The sequence below is a fragment of the Xenopus tropicalis genome, chromosome 4 (genome assembly GCF_000004195.4).
Source record: "Xenopus tropicalis strain Nigerian chromosome 4, UCB_Xtro_10.0, whole genome shotgun sequence".
In the NCBI taxonomy this organism is placed as follows: domain Eukaryota; kingdom Metazoa; phylum Chordata; class Amphibia; order Anura; family Pipidae; genus Xenopus; species Xenopus tropicalis.
In genome coordinates, this window is record NC_030680.2 from 51763528 (window position 1) to 51783463 (window position 19936).

The window sequence follows — 19936 nt, forward strand, 5'->3', positions numbered from 1 at the left end:
ACTCGAGTATAAGCCGAGTTTTTCAGCACCAAAAACGGGCTGAAAAAGTGACCCTCGGCTTATACTCGAGTGTATATGGTAGCAACTCCCCACGTGGACGGACGAGCGGCCGGACGAGTCCCGTCTGCATACGTGCGCAGTGCTGGGGAAGCGCTACTGTGAGGTTTAGGTGACTGATTAGTTTTGTTATTGTACATACGGTAGCGTGGACGGGCGGACGGGTCCGGCAGCCGTGCGTGTGCGGTACTTGGCAAGCGCTATCATCTGTTTATACAGCGGCCGGGCGGGTACGTGTTACCATATATACTATATCTTTCATCCAATATGCGATCACAGGTGCCGGGCAGCCATGTGTGCGCGGTGCTAGGCAAGCGCTGTCGTGTGTATATACAGTTTCGGGCATATATATGGTAGCGCCCGCCCGGGGGACAGGCGGGCGAATGGGAGAGCTGTAAAGCATAACTATTATCCACCAATTAGCATTACTGCTTGTGCACCCATGCCTTTCTGCGTTAGCTGATAGAACATTTTTAATATGAGTGGGAGTACAAGCATTTCCTTATCATTTGTGTCTCTGTGTTACTAAATTGCTTACCTTTGCTTCCACAATGTCTCTCACCAGCATTTAAATTAAGGGAATGAATAAAAAGTCAGGATATAATTTCCCCATTAGTCCTACTGTATATACTTTACTGGAATTGGCAAAGCAGTAACTAAAATCTGATCACACATACAAAGAGAAAGTCATTTTTTACACATTGTTTATTTGTTCTTTGCCTGCCATACAACTCATCAGTACCGGCTACTAGAGCCCAGGGTGGCGCCATATTAGTGTAGTACATTGTGTGATATCATGGACGCTGGGGAAGCGTGGGGAAGAGCAACAGCAGGGCTTGCTTCGTGCTAGGGAAGCGATTATGTGCAACACGGAGCAACAGCACGCCTTGCTATGGAGCCGAATATGTGAGGAGCGCTCACAGCACCAGCACGGCTTGCTATGGAAGTTATGGGGCTCCTATGGACAGTTTTTACAGCAGGCTGAAGTACAAGGTATAAGTTAACTGTTACAGCCATGTTATATAGGTATAAGCGAAGCACAGTGTTTTATTTACAATTGTAGTGTTCAAAGTGTATAATAATGTATAATATCGGTGCAAATATGTGTTTTAGTACTGTGAAGCAAACTTACATAGCATTATCACACAACACACCCTAGGCTTATACTCGAGTCAATAAGTTTTTCCAGTTTTCTTAGGTAAAATTAGGTACCTCGGCTTATATTCGGATCGGCTTATACTCGAGTATATACGGTAATTAGCTTTGTACAAGGTATATTGTTTCTATGTTTATACAAATATACACACAACTGTATATTGTGAGTCAGACCCTAAACTGACTGCAGCCTATGCTGGAGCATATGCTGTAAACTGGCAGACAGAAGATAGCAAGCTACTGGAGGCATTTTCCCAATGACAGGTCTTCACTGCTGTATATCTGTCAAGGCCAAGACTGGTAAAGAAGGCCAACACATTAGGAGGAGTATTTATGAACATTGGAGATAAACATCACCGGTGATGTTGCCCATAGCAACCAATCAGCAATTAGATTTGAACTGTCACCTACAAATAGAAAACAAAAGCAAACATCTGATTGATTTCTATGGGCAACATCACTGGTGATGTTTGTCTCCAATGTTAAAGGTAAATAGTAACACGAAATAATGAAAGTAATTAAAATCTAATGTACTGTTGCCCTGCACTAGTACAACTGGTGTTTGCTACAGAAACGCTGCTATAGTATATAAATAAGCTGCTTTGTAGCCATTCAAGCTGGAAAAAAGGAGAAATGGCACAGGTTACATAGCAGATAACAGATAAGCCCTGTAGAATATAATGGAGTTTTGTCTGTTATCTTCTAAGTAACCTGTGCCTTTTCCTCTTTAGGGCTCTGGCACATGGGGAGATTAGTCGCCCGCGAGGCTTTTTCGCCGATTTGCCGAAATCGCGCCGCTGCGTGTGCCATCCCACCGGCGACTTACACTTTCGCCGGTGGGATGGCAGGTGATGGCAACTCGGGGAGATTAATCGCCCTCAAACAGGGAGATTTGTCGCGGGCGACTAATCTCCCCGTGTGCCAGAGCCCTTAAATTGCTGCCCCCATGGCTACACAGCAGCTTTGTTTATATTATCTATAGTAGTCTTTTGGGTGCAAACACACCAGTTGTACCAGTGCAGGGCAACAGTACATTATATTGTAATTACTTTTATTCACTTTCATTTTTGGTGTTAATTTTGCTTTAATAAATACACCCCTAGGTAAATAATTCTTTATTAAACTTAAGTTCTCTTTTAATCTGGATTTAAGACACATAAAAGCTAAGGTTTTTGAATGACTTTAAAAGTATCCTGCAGTGTGTACCCCATCCATTTTCAGTTTCCTACAGTTGCCCAAGTAAATAATGTAATAGGTCAGGATTGACTTAATTAATTAAATCTAGTCTCAATCTTGTTTAACTACAATACAAACTGCCTTAGAAAAAGCATTTCAAAATAATCATTTTATTCATTTTGGCCCATGCAGGAAAAACATGAAGAAGCGTTACAATGAGCTGTATGACCTCAACAGAGATCTAATAAATCGTTACAAAATTCGCTGTAACAATCATGCAGAACTCTTAAATAATCTTAAATGTGTAAACCAGGCAATCCAGCGAGCAGGACGACTGCGGGGTAAATATAAAGTTTAACAAATGACATTCTCTACTGTTAACTGTTTACTTTGCATTAAAGTGTACATATATACAATATACATATACATATATACAATATACAAGTTCAGGAAGGACACTAGATAAATGATTTCTAAACAGTACAGCTCCAAGTAAATGAATACCATAAGGATTGTTAGCTCTCAAGCTCTTATCGTACACTATAAGGCACAGATTGTCTCTACTGTTAACTCTCTACTTTGGATCAGAGTGTACAATCTAATATACAAGACTAAAAAAAGGGTGCCTTTATAGTACAGCTCCATATAAGTGAAAACCATAGAGTGTTAGCTCTCAAGGCTTATCATACACTATAAGGCAAATAGTGGGAAATCAAAGCCACTATTTACAGGTCTATTAAAACTACTATTTGAACTGCAATCAGCTGCTGTTGCTAGCTCGATTGTTAAACTGCCATGCACCTCTATGCATCAATGGTGCTAATGCAGGGAGAAGTGCAGCAGGTGACACAGACCTGTCTCATTTACCTTTGCAAAGTCACACTGAATAAAACAAGATCTTAGCTGCATGTGAACGGACAGGTTGAGAAGGGACATTCAAGTTGTCAAAACAGTCAGGTTTAGGGACTTTAAGTAACAATTACTTGCAGCCCTATCAGAAAAGAATGGTCGACATGAACTATAGGTAACTTTTAATGCACATTAATAATTTGAATAGTAGTTTTTTAATGTCAGTAACACTTTAAAACCATAAGATGTCAGTTAAATGTCACATTTAAATAACCTCCAGTTATTTTAAGTGGGAGCATTAAGCCTTCTGTAATTTACTTTGTGTGTTTTTACAGTTGGGAAGCCCAAAGTCCAGGTGATTACGGCATGCAGGGATGCAATCCGAAGCAACAATATCAATGCCTTGTTCAGGATCATGCGTGTAGGTGCCACACCCTCCTAGCCTATGGCTTACACTTATTACACTTTTTTTGAGCCTTAGAGGGTTTCTATCCTAGCTTTACATGATGAACCCTTTCTGATGTGCATTTTCCATCCATTTGATTTGCAGTTCCCTAGCCCTTGCACTACAAGTCTGAAGCAAAATAGAAAGCGTGTTTTGATGGTTAACTAGTTGTGAGACATTTATAGCTCCAGCTGCAGAACTGGCACTTTTCCTGACAAACATCTACAAACCATTGCAGAGCAATGGCTGATATTATAATTAACGTTATTTATTTATTACATGTTGCTTTGTATAGTACTATTTTCCATAAAATGTTAGACTGATTAAATGATATGATTTTGTCTTTCTTTGAATGTGTTTAAAGGAGTTGTCCACCTGTTAACTTTTAGTATGTTATAGAATGGCTAATTCATAGTTACATGGTTACATAGTTACATAGGGTTGAAAAAAGACCATCAAGAGTCCATCCAGTTCAATCCATCCAAGTAAACCCAGCACACACAACCCACACCTACCAATCTATACACTCGCATACATAAACTATATATACAACCACTAATACTAACTGTAGATATTAGTATCACAATAGCCTTCGATATTCTGTTTGTTCAAGAACTCATCCAGGCCCCTCTTAAAGGCATTAACAGAATCTGCCATCACAACATTACTAGGAAGGGCATTCCACAACCTCACTGCCCTCACTGTGAAAAACCACCTACGCTGCTTCAAATCCCCTCTAATGTACTTGTACAGAGTAATCATGTCCCCTCACAAGCGCCTCTTTTCCAGAGAAAACAACCCCAACCTCGACAGTCTAACCTCATAGTTCCTCATCTTCCATCCCCTTTACCAGTTTAGTTGCACGTCTCTGCACGCTCTCCAGCTTATTAATATCCTTCTTAAGGACTGGAGCCCAAAACTGCACTGCATACTCAAGGTGAGGCCTTACCAAGGACCTATAAAGGGGCAAAATTATGTTCTCATCCCTTGAGTCAATGCCCTTTTTTATACAAGACAGCACTTTATTTGCTTTAGTAGCCACAGGATGACACTGCCTGGAATTAGACAACTTGTTATTTACAAAAACCCCTAGATCCTTCTCCATTAAGGATACCCCCAAAAAACTACCATTCTGTAGATAGTTTGCGTTTATATTATTTCCACCAAAGTGCATAACTGCACTTATCAACATTGAACCTCATTTTCCAGTTTGCTGCCCAGTTTTCCAGTTTTTTCAAATTGCTCTGCAAAGTGGCAGCATCCTGCATGGAACTTATAGTTTTGTACAATTTAGTGTCATCAGCAAAAATAGAAACAGTACTGTCTATGCCCACCTCCAGGTCGTTAACAAACAAGTTAAAAAGCAAAGGACCAAGGACTGACCCCTGCGGTACTCCACTAACCACACTGGTCCAATTAGAAAATGTTCTATTTATCACCACTCTTTGTAATCTATCCTTCAGCCAGTTCTCTATCCAATTACAAATATTACTGTATGTTCTAGGCCAAAATTCCTCAATTTGATCATTAACCTTCTGTGAGGTACTGTATCAAACGCTTTAGCAAAGTCCAAGTAGATGACATCAACTGCCATTCCAGCATTGAGGTTCCTGCTCACCTCCTCATAAAAGGCGACTAAATTAGTCTGGCAAGATCTGTTAAGCATAAAACAATGCTGGCACAAACTAATAGTATTGTGAACTGCAATGTATCCAAGTATCCTATCCCTTATTACCCCTTCCAAAAGTTTTCCTACTACTGATGTTAGACTAACAGGCCTATAGTTTTCAGGCTGAGAACGGGATCCCTTTTTAAATAACGGCACCACACTAGCAATTTGCCAGTCTCTCGGCACCATGCCACACCTCAACGAATCCTGAAAAATTAAGTGAAGAGGCTTGCCAATCACAGCGCTCAGCTCATTTAATACCCTGGGATGAATCCCATCCGGTCCTGGACCTTTGTTTACCTTTACATGTTCAAGTCTCTTTTGAATTTCCTCCCGAGTGACCCATGCGTCAGTAGCTAAATTACTAGAACTGGGCATATTAAAAGGGAAGCCTTCATTATCTGGCTCCTCAGATGTATAGACAGATGAAAAATAAGAGTTCAAAATTTCTGCTTTTTCCCCGTTCTCATCAACCAACTTACCCCCCCCCCCGTGATAATAAGGTTCCCACCCCTTCTTGCTTCATTTTTTTTTACTATTCACATAATTAAAAAATTATTTTGGATTCTTTTTACTCCTAGCTGCAATATCCCTTTCCATCTCTATTTTAGCTTGCCTGATAGCTTTTTTGCATGCTTTATTTGCTTCCTTGTACCTGATAAAAGTTTCTGCTGTCCCAGCTAACTTGAATGCTTTAAAAGCACGTTTTTTTCTTACCAACCTCGACACTAACACTTTTATTCAGCCATAAAGGTTTTGCTTTGCGATGCCTCTCCTTACTTACAAGGGGAATATACTGTTGTGTATACCTGCAAAGCAATGTTTTAAAGATGTTCCATTTTCCTTCTGTGTCTAACCCCATGAAAAGCCTTTCCCAGTTGACACATTGCAGAGATGCCCTTATACTGGCAAAGTCTGCACATCTAAAAATTTTAGCTTACAATTTTATTATGTTGGTCTGAAAAACCCTAGAATAGAAAAATTCTTCGGCACACCACTCACATATCTCCACAGGATGCTTCAATTCCTCGGCCGCTCCCAAGCCACTCCATACACTTTACTAAGGTAAAGGTTTGAAAAACCCAACATACTGTTCTTCGACTTCAGCTTAGTGCTCCGCTTATTCTTCTTTTTCTTCTTCTTATTCTTAGCACCCTGATTTTCTAAACGCTACTCCTCCTACAGTTTTAGCACACTGAAATTGTAAACCATGCAAAAAAGTTTTTATTTGCTCAAGTACATAAAAAAGCAACATTTTGGGCCCCTCCGGACCTTTTCTCAAGCTAATGGTGCACCAATTAGCGTTCAGGTTTCAAAGAATAAGTAAACCTTTTTTTTTCTATCGGTAAAATTACTCTAAACCAGCCTCCAGAATTACCTACCTTTGTCCCAGCATTGAGAGTGACCTGGTTCCTCAGTTAGAAGTTGATCGTTTCCTTTGCTTCCTTGTGCAGAGTGAAGCCCTGCCCCCACTTCCTGTTCAGGTCTCTAACAGACTGGCTCCTGCTGCCTACAGGCATGCCCAGAAGGCTCTCCAGGTCGACTACAGTAGTCGAATTGAACTGAACAGGAAGTGGGGGCGGGGCTTCACTCTGCATAAGGAAGCAAAGGAAACAATCAACTTATAACTGAGGAACCAGGTCAGACAGAATGCTAGGACAAAGGTAGGTAATTCTGGAGGCTGTGTAGAGTAATTTTACTGATAGATAAAAAAAGGTTTACTTATTCTTTAAAGGTTGTGAAGTAGGTGGAGATTAGAAAACTCTCCCCTTCCCTGGTGATGTCATGATCAAGTTCAACAATATGTCCATTTGATCCACATGTGCATAATAGCAAATAAGTCCTTGAGACTTCTTATATGTATAGTATTAACAAGTGTCCATTTAATCCACATACGTGCATAATAGCAATTTAGTCCTTGAAACTTTTCATGTGTGAAGTGTTAACATAGCGTAGAACTGGAACACTCATACCTGAGACATATAGAGGACTAGTTCAGATTTTACTTTTTGACCTTCTGTGGAGGAAATTCAACTGCTGCCATTGTCACAGTACAGGTATGAGATCCCTTATCCGGAAACCCGTTATCCAGAAAGTTCCGAATTATGTAAAGGCCATCTCCCATAGTCTCCATTATAAGCAAATAATTTTAAGTTTTAAAAATTATTTCCTTTTTCTCTGTAATTATAAAACAGTACCTTCTACTTGATCCCAGCTAAGATATAATTAATCCTTATTGGGTTTATTCAATATTTAAATGATTTTTAGCAGACTTAAGTTTTGGAGATCCAAATTACAGAAAGATCCCTTATCTGTAAAACCCCAGGTCCTGAGCATTCTCTATTAACACCAGGATCCCCAAACTCTTCACAGTTCAAAACAGTTGGTGGAGCCAGCAACAGCTTTTATCTATTGATTTTTTTGGTATAAATTTAAAATACTGCCATTCATATGCTATTTACGCCAAGGTCCCCAAACTTTGCAGAGTTAGTCACTGGATGACAATAGTTCAAGGATTGAGAAAAGTGGGTGGAGCCACAGACAGCCAGTCAGATTTATTCCATTGATATTAATGGGGAAATTTAAAGTGCTGCCATTTTCACACGTTTAAAGTTAGTGTCCCCCAAACTTTTCACAGTTGGCCACTGGGGGATTAAGGTTAAAGGTTAGAATCCGATTTCACCAATTGAATTTTATTGGTTTATATTTATACTGCTGCCTTTCTCACACTATTTTTGCCAGGGTTCCCAAACTTTGCACAGTCAGTCACTGGCTGACTATGTATTCAAGGTTAGAAAAAGTGGGCAGAGTCACAAAAAGCCAATCATATTTCTTTAATTGATTTAACTGTTGCCATTCTCACACGTTGCCAGTGTCCACAAATTTTTCATAGTTTGTCTCTGGGGGACTAAGGTTAAAGGTTATGAAAAGTGGGTGGAGCCACCAACAGCTAATCCCTTTCCACCCATTAAATTTCATTGGTTTATATTTAAACTGATGCCATTATTTGAGTATCAATTTCAGGGTACTTTGCAAAGTTAGTCATTTGGAATTTGTGGTTTAAAGTTAGAAAAACATTTCACCTATTTACTTTCAATGGTGAAATGTAAAATGCTGTAAGTCCCACTATTTTACGCCAAACTTTGCAGAGTTGGTCACTGGGGGACTGCAGTTCAAAAATAGAAAAAAGTGGGTTGGGCCACTTACAGCAAATCACATTTCATCCATCGAATTAAAAATGCTGCAATTCTTACACTATTTATGCCAGGGAGCCCAAACTTTGCAGTTTCTCACTGGGCGACTTCGATTCAAGGTTAGAAAAAGGGGGCACACCCACCAACCACCAATCACAATTCACCTATTGACATTTATTGGTGTAAATTTATACTGCTGCCGTTCTTTATCTATTAATTCTGGGGTCCCTGAACTTTGCAGAGTTAGTCACTGGGTAGTTAGTCACTTAGAAAAAGTGGGCGGGGCCACCGACTGCCAATCAGATGTCACTCATTGATATAACTGTGGTCCAAGGTTGGAAAAACTGGGTGGATCCAACAACAGCCAGCCCACAACAAATCAGGTTTCATTCAGTGACTTCATGGTTTTCAAACCAACATGAAATTTGTTCTCAAACTTTCCTTTCTAGTTACTATTGTTACTTTTGTTACATACCTTTCTATTCAGGACCTCTCCTATTTAAATGTCTTATTCAAATGCATGCCTGGTTGCTAGAGTAAGTTGGACCCTAGCAACTAGATAGCTGCTGAAATACCAAACTTGAGAGTTGCTTCATAAAAAGCTAAATAATTCAAAAACCACAAATAATAAAGGCCAATGGCAAATTGCCCCAGAATATCACGCTACATCATACTAAAAGTTAATTTGAAGGTTGACAACCCCTTTAAATACAATTATGGTTCAGTAGCAGCATCTGGGCAGTTTTGAACGTTGTGGTATTTTCAAAGAGAACTGTGGTAGGCTTAGACCAGAATGTGATTCTTCTACAGATAGGCAGTCAGAAAATCAGACACCAAAAGTGTTTGCCACAGACAGCACATTTCCCCATTCATTGTCCCATCACATTGGGGAAAATACTGGGACTTATCCAAGCAGTCCCTACATCCTAAGTGGGTCATGACTAAAGGTGGCCATACACAGGCCGATTGTAGCTGCCGATATTGGCCTCTTAGACCGATTCGGCAGCTTATCGGCCCGTGTAGGGGCACAAAGGACGGGCCTGCTTGACCGACATCTGGCCTGAAATCGGGCAGATATCGATCGGATAGGGTAAAAAATTTATTTAGATCGGGGGACCGCATCGGCTCGTTAATGTGGTCCCCGAACCGACTGCGCCTATTACCGGCATTCTTGGCCCTGAACAAATTAGCCTAAATTCTAACTAACCGATATCGGTATGGAAGTCCACGTAGCTGCTCTAAACAGCTGTTCTGCTGAAGATCTTATCCTTCATGCCCAGGAGGTGCTCAAGGCCCTGGTCAAATGAGCTTTTACCTGTGTAGGGGGATTCCTCTGAGAGGCCACATATGCCTTATGAATTAACTTCTTAATCCATCTGGATAAAATTGATTTTGTTGCATTTGTCCCTTTCTGCAAAGAGATTCATTGTGCCAACAAGAAAAAGTTCTATCCATGTAGTAGCGCTCACCACATCTAAGGAGTGTGGTTTCTTCTCCATGTCATGCTTGGTATTTGGGCACAAGGAAAGTACCACAATAGGTTGGTTCACGTGGAGTTCAGAGACTACTTTTGTTAGAAAGGTAGGGATTGTTCTCAGTACTACCTTATCCCTGTGAAAGACCATAAGATTGGGTGCCACGAAAAGAGCACTCATCTCTGAGACCCTACTGGCTGATGAAATGGCCAATAAAAATACCACCTTCCAAGTCAACAGAACTCATCCGTTCAAATGGAACTTCCTGCTTGGCCTTAACTACAAGGTGTGGGCTCCCATAACAAGGGCATAACATGAGCTGGGCCTTGGAGAAAGGTTTACACATCATCCTGTTATGGTAGGCTCTCCTGAAACAAGAATGGAGAAAGAATGGAGACCTGGACCTTCAAGGAAGAAATGAGAGAAGGGAGAACTGTTGCCACCAGTACCTGCCTCCATGCTACATGTGACCTGCCTGTCTCATGTTTAGGTTGTGTTGTTGGTTTCAGAGTAGGAGTAGCAGAGTGTGCCGAGGAGAGAAGGATTGCTGTAAGGGTGTTAAGACATTGCACAGTCTAGAAGTTTGTTGGGCCTGCTGAGTAGAACCGGGTGGCTCAGGGCAGCAGTTCTCCTCAGCATATGAGACAACAAGGTTAAGAAGGGGAGAGAAGAATGGAAAAGAAGCACATCCAGCCCCCTTTAAGAGCTGCACGTATGGTATGGTTCTTTCCTGTACCATACTCTGGAAGGGGGAGGGCATTTTCCGACTGCAGCCTCCCCAATCTTGCATGACATCTGCAAAAAGAAAAAATAAAACAATAAAAGCCATCAATCCTATGGTCTCATTAACTGGTTTCCACAGCTAGAGGGGAGGGACAGGGCTTAAAGGAACAGTAACACCAAAAAATGAAAGTGTATAAAACTAACTAAAATATAATGTGCTGCAGCCCTGCACTGTAAAAGTTGTGTGTTTACTTCAGAAAGACTACTATAATTTATATAAATAAGATGCTATGTAGCCATGGGGGCAGCCATTCAAAGGAGAAAAGGCACAGGCACATAGCAGATAACAGATAAAACACTATTGTATTCTACAGAACTTATCTGTTATCTGCTATGTAACCTGTGCCTTTTCTCCTTTTTTCCAGCTTGAATGGCTGCCCCCGAGGCTACACAGCAGCTTATTATATAAATTATAGTAGTGTTACTGTAGCAAACACACCAGTTTTACAAGTGCAGGGCAACAGTGCATTATATTTTTATTACTTTAAAGCTCTTTCATTTTTTAGTGTTACTGTTCCTTTAAGTGATGTGGAAGAGCAGAGCCCCAGGATATTGTTTACTGAAAAGTACTAAATAGTGGTGATTAAGAATGCCAGTGTACACTCCTTTTTTACACAGTTTACTATATCTTTAACTCTGCTAATTGCTGCCTTGTTTCCAAAAATACAAATTGGTCTAATTTTATTAATATAACCATTTTGCAGGCCTATGGCCAGGACTTGAGATGCTAGCAATAGCCGTAGGTTATGAATGACTTTACCTTAGCAGCTATACTATATAGACATTGGGGTCTGGTCACACATCTGGCTCATTTACAAACCAATGAAGTTGCATCTCTTAGCAAGGATCCCACTAGGTGAATTTCCATGGCTGTTCATTTGGGCACAGGTCAGGACTTTGTACAGTTAACTTTATCTCAGCAAACCCTCTCTATATGGACCTGGCTTTGTGCATGGGGGCATTCAGCGCCACGTGTGGCGCTAATGCAGAGAGTGATATAGTGCTCCCTGCACTAAACAGCTGAATTTCTGTTTAAAAAAATGGAATTTTAGAATTCTGTCATGGGAAAACATGTAGCATCAGTTAATAGAGCTTCTCTAGTAGAATCCTGTATTGAAATGTTTTTTTCTTTTTTTTAAATTATATTTCATTTTAGACTTTCCCAGGGTGCCACAGCCATGTGGCCTGTGCTCTAATAAACTTCAGTCTCACGTTACTGCTGCGCTGCAAGTTGTAGTGATATCACCCCCCTCTCATCCCCCCCCCAGCAGCCGATCAGCAGAACAATGGGAAGGTAGCAAGATAGTCGCTCCCAGTAGATATCAGAATAGCACTCAATACTAAGAAGTCCGGCTTGGGACTCCAGGAACAATAGATTATCTGAAAGCAGATCTAATGTGTAGCACTGGCTCCTTCTGAAAGCTCAGATTCAGGCACAATGCACTGAGATGGGGCCTACACACCAATATTATAACTAAAAAAAATACCTTTGTTGGTTCAAGAATAACATTTAAATGGCAGAGTGAATTATTTGCCATGTAGACAGTGCAAGTTAGAAGTAGAAGAACACCATAAAATCAGAATCCCTTTAAAGTTACCAGAGGTGGCTTTTTACCATCTCTGGTAACTGCTCACTGCTGTGTCACCTTGCCCCATGGCATGAGCAGCCCTGGGCACATTATTGTGCCGAAACAGAAATGGGCCTTCCCCCCAAACTGTTCCACAAAGTAGGAAGAGCAGAATTGTCAAGAATATCATGCACTTTACTTTATAGATTTACTTTTTCTTGGTCCTGATGGCTAGTACAAACCATGGAAAACAGCACCAGACCTCTGTGATTACACATTTAGGCAGGTAGTATTCTGCTGGCATCCATCAATCCCAGGCCCACTTGCAGACTGCCAAATGGAGAAAGGGATTCAACATTCCAGCGCACAAAATTTCCCCAGTTTCAGAGTCTAATGGCAGAGCCCTTTATACCACTGGCTGACAACTGTCCCATAATTCTTTTGCTGAAGTTGCTTTTAGAGAAAGTCTGAAACTCAGCATTGCTGGATTGAGATAGATTAACACGATCATTGCTAATTATTGCTTCAAGGCTCTGTTTACAATTTTCATTTGTGACTACCCAAGCAGTGATAAGTTTCTTCAATTCAAATAGAACTCGCGCTTCCTCTTAGTCTGGTGAAGGTATCCAGTCTTGGTTTATCTGATTTATTACCTCACTATGGTAGTCCACGTTGAGTATGCTATCTTTTTCTGTTAGTTATAACTTTATGGGGATGATTTGTTAACGTTGGAGTTTTATTTTTTTCACAATTAAAATTTTGTAGTGCTAAAACAAGCTAAATTCAAGTTATGGTTCAAAAACTCAAATGTTTGATATTTATTAAGTGCAAAAAACCTGAAGACTTGAATGTAAAAGTTTATATATAAGTCAAGAGAGTTTTCCTGGGCAAAGTCAAGCCATCTTTTCAATTCCAGAATTTTTAGTTTTTTTCGAGTTTGTAAAATCAAGTACAATCAAGTATTCAAGTTTTTTTTATGTAAACAAGTTTTCCATATTAATAAATAAGCAAGCATTCAAAAGTTTATTTGAATTAGAAAACACTCTTGAATTCACTCAAATGCAAAAATTGATAAATAGGCCCATATATGTACAGTATGTTATAGCATATCACTGTTTGCTAGCTATAACATGGAGGCGGTAGGTAGATCTCATTGGTAGTGTCTGTGTCTGTATGGCTAACATTTGGATCATTTGCATGAATTTTATTTAGCTTGTCTGTTCACTTAATGTTAAATTAAACATTTTATAGGAATGGGCTATACTGTGTCATGACACTTAACAATACCAGAGGGGATTGATGGATACCAATACACATGATATGGACAAAATGTTCCATTATTAAATTATGAATGTGAACCTTCTTTTAATTAAAAGATTATATTGTATGGAGAAGGAGTAATTATCATTGTATTTCAAATGTTCAAATGGCCATTTCTTTTCTAATTTAGTAAGTATTGGTGCAGATATTTTCCTAATTCAAGATATTTAACAATAGTTCAATATACAATATTGGGGATTGGGCATCTCCATTATTACTATAGTGTTTCCTGGATATTCAGTGTGTTAATACTAAAGGTATTGCTACAGCTGATTATTTCTTCTTGTTCTATTTCGGTATAATACTGTATGTTTTTTTTTTCTTTTCCCTTAAAAGCTTACCGTAAGAATGGGCAATATCTTGCCACTATTTAATTTCTTACATAATAAAACTACTGCTGCATATCAATTTGGTTATGTCCATGTGTTGTCTATGAATCATCTGTAGGATACTATTACACTGTTTTGCAGCAGTGCAGCCTTCCATTGAGGTGTTTATTGTTGCATATTAATACATTCTTCCATTTTATATTACTTCCAATATAGTGGCAATGCATTATTATTAGATGACTTGTGTCTAGGGTTAATATGACATAATCCTGCCATAGGATCTTCTGAATTCATCTAGTTCTGTGTTTTCACATTAATTCATTAGTACAGGTATGGGATCAATTATCCGGAAACCCATTATCCAGAAAGCTTCGAATTACAGAAAGCCCATCTCCCATAGAATCCATTTTAATCAAATGGTTCAGAATTTTAAAACTGATTTTCTCTGTAATAAAAAAACAGTACCTTGTAATTGGTCCCAACTAACATATAATTAATCCTTTTTGGATGCAAAACAATCCTATCGAGTTTAATTAATGTTTTATTGATTTTTTAGTAGACTTAAAGAATAAGTAAACCTTTTTTTTTTTCTATTAATAAAAATACTCTAAACAGCTTCCCAGAATTGCCTACCTTTGTCCCTCAGTTCTTTCTGACCTGGTTCCTGAGTTACAAGCTGCTTGATTCCTCTCCTTCTTTGTTCTGCTGCCTCCAGCCTTCTGCGCATGCCTGGATGCAGCAGGAGCCAGTCTGGGCATTAGCAGGGTTTTTAATATGACATAATCCTGCCATAGGATCATCTGAATTCATCTAGCACATTTCTGTGTTTCCACGTTAATTGATTAGTACAGTGTATGTTGAATTAATAATCTCTCTATAGCAGGTTTATCCAGGGTTCTACCTCTCAATATACACTTATGTCCGGGCCTTTTAAGGCTTACTCCTATAGTACCACAAATATAATCCTAAACTCGAAGAGGGTTGAGTATGTTATGGGGTTGTGCTTTGGTTAACTGTATTATATTTATTATTATATTCTCGGGAGGAGTAGGGATGTAACCCATTGTGGACCACTTCTATACTACAGCTCAGGAAAAGTAAATCTTGGTAAGTATAAAATGATTTTCCTATGTCACTCCATAAAGGAATCAGTTGGTTTTCTACTTTTTTTGAACCTTGGTCTCCTTAAAGTTATAATTTGGGGATTGACAAATTCTTAATTAACTCTTTTGTTTGTTGATAATATCAAATGCCAAAAAGCATGAACTACTTATATGTGATATCTATATCATTAGTGGGGCCAACTGATTATAGATATAATATCCATGTCATACAAGCCCACAAATACTGAATGATAGACTGTGCTGCCACGCAGCTTTTACTGCCTAGCAGTTGTTATTAAATGTTATTGTTATAATGTTATTTGGTATCATCCATTCACCCCTGCTGTTTCTTGCTAGATAGTTGCTCCCGCCCTCCATTTTGTTGTTGTAACTGCCCTTTTTGTTGAGTGTGTTATGAAGAGACTGCAGTGTATGTAAGCTGTGTATCTTCATTAGACATTTACCTATGGAAAAGTCTCTATGTTATACCCTTGCTACCTTGAAGCATAAAGAAGCATTGGAAAACACTTCTGAGTCTTTATTCATTGAGTAAGCTATCTGTTAAGGTGATCATTCAACCTGCTGCACTCATCCTCACAGACCGGGTCTACACAGGGCTTGTGGCAGGTACAACTGATGCTGAGACAGAACATAGACTATTGCTGCTGAACTTTTTTCTGCTAGCCATATCTAGCAGTTCATAGTGGGGGGAATGATCTGGTTTCATGTACTGCTGAGGCCACTGGTATGGGTATGTGGTTATCCCAAGCTCTCCCAACATCTCTCCAAAATATTTACTCCTGTGCTCAATACCGGGGGGGGGGTGGGGGATGACCAGCATGCAGATTCACTATACCAGGGGCCAATCTCTGGCGCTTTATTGTGTCAGACAAACTGAGCCACTGGCATGGGGTCATGGATGAAAGGTCCTACAGCTATATAATACTTGAATGTGGCAGGTAAAACTGATCTGGTCTCTGTCAACACAAAGTGGGGAGCACTGATTTTAGGTTTGATAGTCCTATCAAATTGTACTGATCATAAGACAGTTGAGGCCACTATTCTGGAAGTCAAATACTTTTTGTTTTACCAAGGGCTACTGAAGTTAAGCACAAACATAATGCTATTTCACATAACATGCAAATTAGAGTCTGTTTTCCATATAAAAATAACTGTATTTTTTCCTCTACATGTATTTGTCACAAATACATTTCAATAATTTTTTCTGTATACATCTATACTGTACATTTGCTCATTTGGTGCCCTCTAACCATTTTAGATTGCAGTGTGGGCCACAGACCTCATGTTTTATAGGTTATTGGGAGAGATGCCACTACTATTATTACAACTTTACCTTTTGCTGAAATGCCCCATAAGTCCAAGAGTCAATATCAGATCTAATAAAAAGTCATAAAACATGGGGGTACTGAGTTTATAGCATGGCAACTGCCCTACTCCATTCCCACCACTGAAAGCAAGAAAGTATTATTATAGTGTTGTTCTGCCCAACCTGCAGCCTTTTAGCTGTATTAAAAGTACAACTCCCAGCACCCCCTGACTGTTTAGTTAAAGAAAAGTTGAAGGACAAACAAAGAACCAATGAAGAGAACTAACAAATGCATTACGGTTCTTCCCATAGTCTTTTTATTACTGTTTCTTAGCAATATATGTTACTATCTTTAGTAGAAAATACATAAGTATCTAACATTACGGTACATAAAGTAAAATATTGCTGCACCAGAATTGGTAAGGAACCATTGTGGTTGGTTCATGTTGATGGAACCAGACAAGTCAGTAATGGGGTTCCTAGAACAAGGTGAAATGACTGTATAGCAGCTGGCCTGTGTACAGGGATAACCCACCTCCCACCCTACCCCATACAAATGTAGGCCAAGCCCCTCTGAGCTGACTTTTTCTAGCTCAGAACAATATTTTTAACAGCTTCAAGAAATACATTGAAGCCTTCTGTGAAAGGGTTACTTCATCCTGTGTGTCACGGGATGATCCCAAATTTGCAAAGTTCTCTGGAGTTTCCGATTGCTGCATTTTCCTGGCTAAAGTTTCAACTTTATCTGCTGATTCTTGGAATTTTTTCTCAAGAACTGTAATAATCTCAGTGAGTTTCTGTTCCTTCTCAACAAGTTTCCTCACTTGAGTGCCCAGAACTTGTATTTGATTCTCCAGCTTTTCAATTTTCTCATTTTTCTTCAGAACAATCCAACTCAGTATTGCAAGGCAAACAAGTAGCAAAGCAATGAGCAAAAGAAGAATAATTTTCAATTTTGGGCTGTCCATGTATCCAGCACCTTGTAGTTTCCTGATCCCCTGGGAATGAGATGGATGCTTTCTCCTTCTTAGCACCATTGTCACTGTTCTCTCAGTTGTGCGAATTGTCTCAGTCTCTCTAAATGAATTCATTCTGGGGGGGGGGGAAATAAAGATCATGAAGTAGCTATAGTGTAGTGGTGCTCATATTATTGTCATCTTAATATCAGATCAATCAATCAGGGCTATGATATACAGAGCCACTTGTACTCAGCTACCTGTAGTGGCTACAAAAATATCCTACAATAGACAATACTGAGAACTGTCTCTGCTAAAACACATGTAGAGATAATTATCAGTATTGTCTATTTTGTAGTAGCGACAAGTAGCTGGCTACAATTAGCTCTGTGTGTCATTGCCCTCATGTGACAGATTAAACCTTATTCAATATTCACCTTTTTCGGATTATTATTATAACAGTATTATAGAGGTTATTTCATATCTAATTTCTATTTCATAATATAGAATATATTTTTAAATTCACAGTTTTAATTATTAGTATTATATATTATTTAATTATATATAACTATATATCATTTAAAATCCTCTGATCTTTTTGTTCGACTTTTCACCCTATTGACATTTAAACAGGTGGCCAATAAATGTTTCCTGCTGATTGGTTACATAGGTGACTAGATCTCTAGCAAAGTTTGCACCTTTTGTTACAGAAACCCCCCTATCTGTTACTCATCTCTATTTACTTTGTCTTGTTTTTCTATCTAATCTGCATTGTATCACTATTTATTAATATCAATCATATCAATCACTATTTATTAATATCAATAAATATCAAACATACCTAAAATTCTTTCTAGTTGATGAATGTGTAGATAGGTAGAAAAATATTCAGATTCAGAAAAGGTTCAGATGAATTAGCTATTCAGCTCCTAACAGCTCCTAAAAGCTCCTAACAGCTGACTAGCTAGTAACAACTATGACAGTTAAATCAGTAAGCAGTACAGGTTACATTGTGACATCACTACATCAGATAGCCATGGCTCAGGTTTCATTGTGACATCCCTAGATGAATCAGATCACCATGGCAACCTGATAGTAGGCAGTGGAAGATGAACTACAAATAAAGTTTTGTTCACTATAGATAAATAATACAGTGCAATATCGTATTTTAATAAAACAATCATATTTTATGGGTTTTGAAGTACAGGTATAGGACCCATTATCCAGAATGCTCGGGACCAAGGGTATTCCAGATAAGGGATCTTTCCGTAATTTGGATCTCCATACCTTAAGTCTAATAAAAAATCAATAAAACATTATTAAACCCATAATTAAACATAATTAAACCCAATAGGATTATTTTGCATCCAGTAAGGATTAATTATATCTTAGCTGGGATCAAATACAAAGTACTGCTACAAAGTAGTTGCATCCAATAAGGATTATTTATATCTTAGATGGGATCAATTACAAGATACTGTTTTATTACTACAGAGAAAAAGAAAATCAGTTTTAAAATTCATTATTTGATTAATTGTAAAGGCCATCTCCCATAGTCTCCATTATAAGCAAATAATTTTAAGTTTTAAAAATGATTTCCTTTTTCTCTGTAATAATAAAACAGTACCTTGTACCTGATCCCAACTAAGATATAATTAATCCTTATTGGAGGCAAAACAAGCCTATTGGGTTTATTCAATATTTAAATGATTTTTAGCAGACTTAAGTTTTGGAGATCCAAATTACAGAAAGATCCCTTATCTGTAAAACCCCAGGTCCTGAGCATTCTCTATTAACACCAGGATCCCCAAACTCTTCACAGTTCAAAACAGTTGGTGGAGCCAGCAACAGCTTTTATCTATTGATTTTTTTGGTATAAATTTAAAATACTGCCATTCATATGCTATTTACGCCAAGGTCCACAAACTTTGCAGAGTTAGTCACTGGATGACAATAGTTCAAGGATTGAGAAAAGTGGGTGGAGCCACAGACAGCCAGTCAGATTTATTCCATTGATATTAATGGGGAAATTTAAAGTGCTGCCATTTTCACACGTTTAAAGTTAGTGTCCCCCAAACTTTTCACAGTTGGCCACTGGGGGATTAAGGTTAAAGGTTAGAATCCGATTTCACCAATTGAATTTTATTGGTTTATATTTATACTGCTGCCTTTCTCACACTATTTTTGCCAGGGTTCCCAAACTTTGCACAGTCAGTCACTGGCTGACTATGTATTCAAGGTTAGAAAAAGTGGGCAGAGTCACAAAAAGCCAATCATATTTCTTTAATTGATTTAACTGTTGCCATTCTCACACGTTGCCAGTGTCCACAAATTTTTCATAGTTTGTCTCTGGGGGACTAAGGTTAAAGGTTATGAAAAGTGGGTGGAGCCACCAACAGCTAATCCCTTTCCACCCATTAAATTTCATTGGTTTATATTTAAACTGATGCCATTATTTGAGTATCAATTTCAGGGTACTTTGCAAAGTTAGTCATTTGGAATTTGTGGTTTAAAGTTAGAAAAACATTTC

The 19936-nt window shown here is 38.8% G+C and overlaps 1 protein-coding gene and 1 long non-coding RNA gene across 4 annotated transcripts in view; one reads left to right on the forward strand and one right to left on the reverse strand.

Annotated features, from left to right (window-relative positions):
* The window catches only part of bbs2 (Bardet-Biedl syndrome 2), a 25398-nt gene extending 21385 nt beyond the window's left edge, over positions 1-4013 (forward strand). For all 3 annotated transcript variants that reach the window (XM_002937164.5, XM_004913528.4, XM_004913527.4), the window contains exons 17-18: positions 2581-2729; positions 3573-4013. In XM_002937164.5, the coding sequence (XP_002937210.2) occupies positions 2581-2729; positions 3573-3679 (256 nt within the window). In that variant the 3' untranslated portion in view covers positions 3680-4013. The remainder of the gene's footprint in view (positions 1-2580; positions 2730-3572) is intronic.
* Positions 4014-16744: 12731 nt separating this feature from the next.
* Positions 16745-18616, reverse strand: LOC116410554. The gene is made up of 2 exons (XR_004222471.1): positions 18248-18616; positions 16745-17542 (listed from the first exon to the last, which is right to left on the reverse strand). It is a non-coding gene; the product is annotated as an uncharacterized LOC116410554 (long non-coding RNA).
* Positions 18617-19936: the final 1320 nt, after the last annotated feature.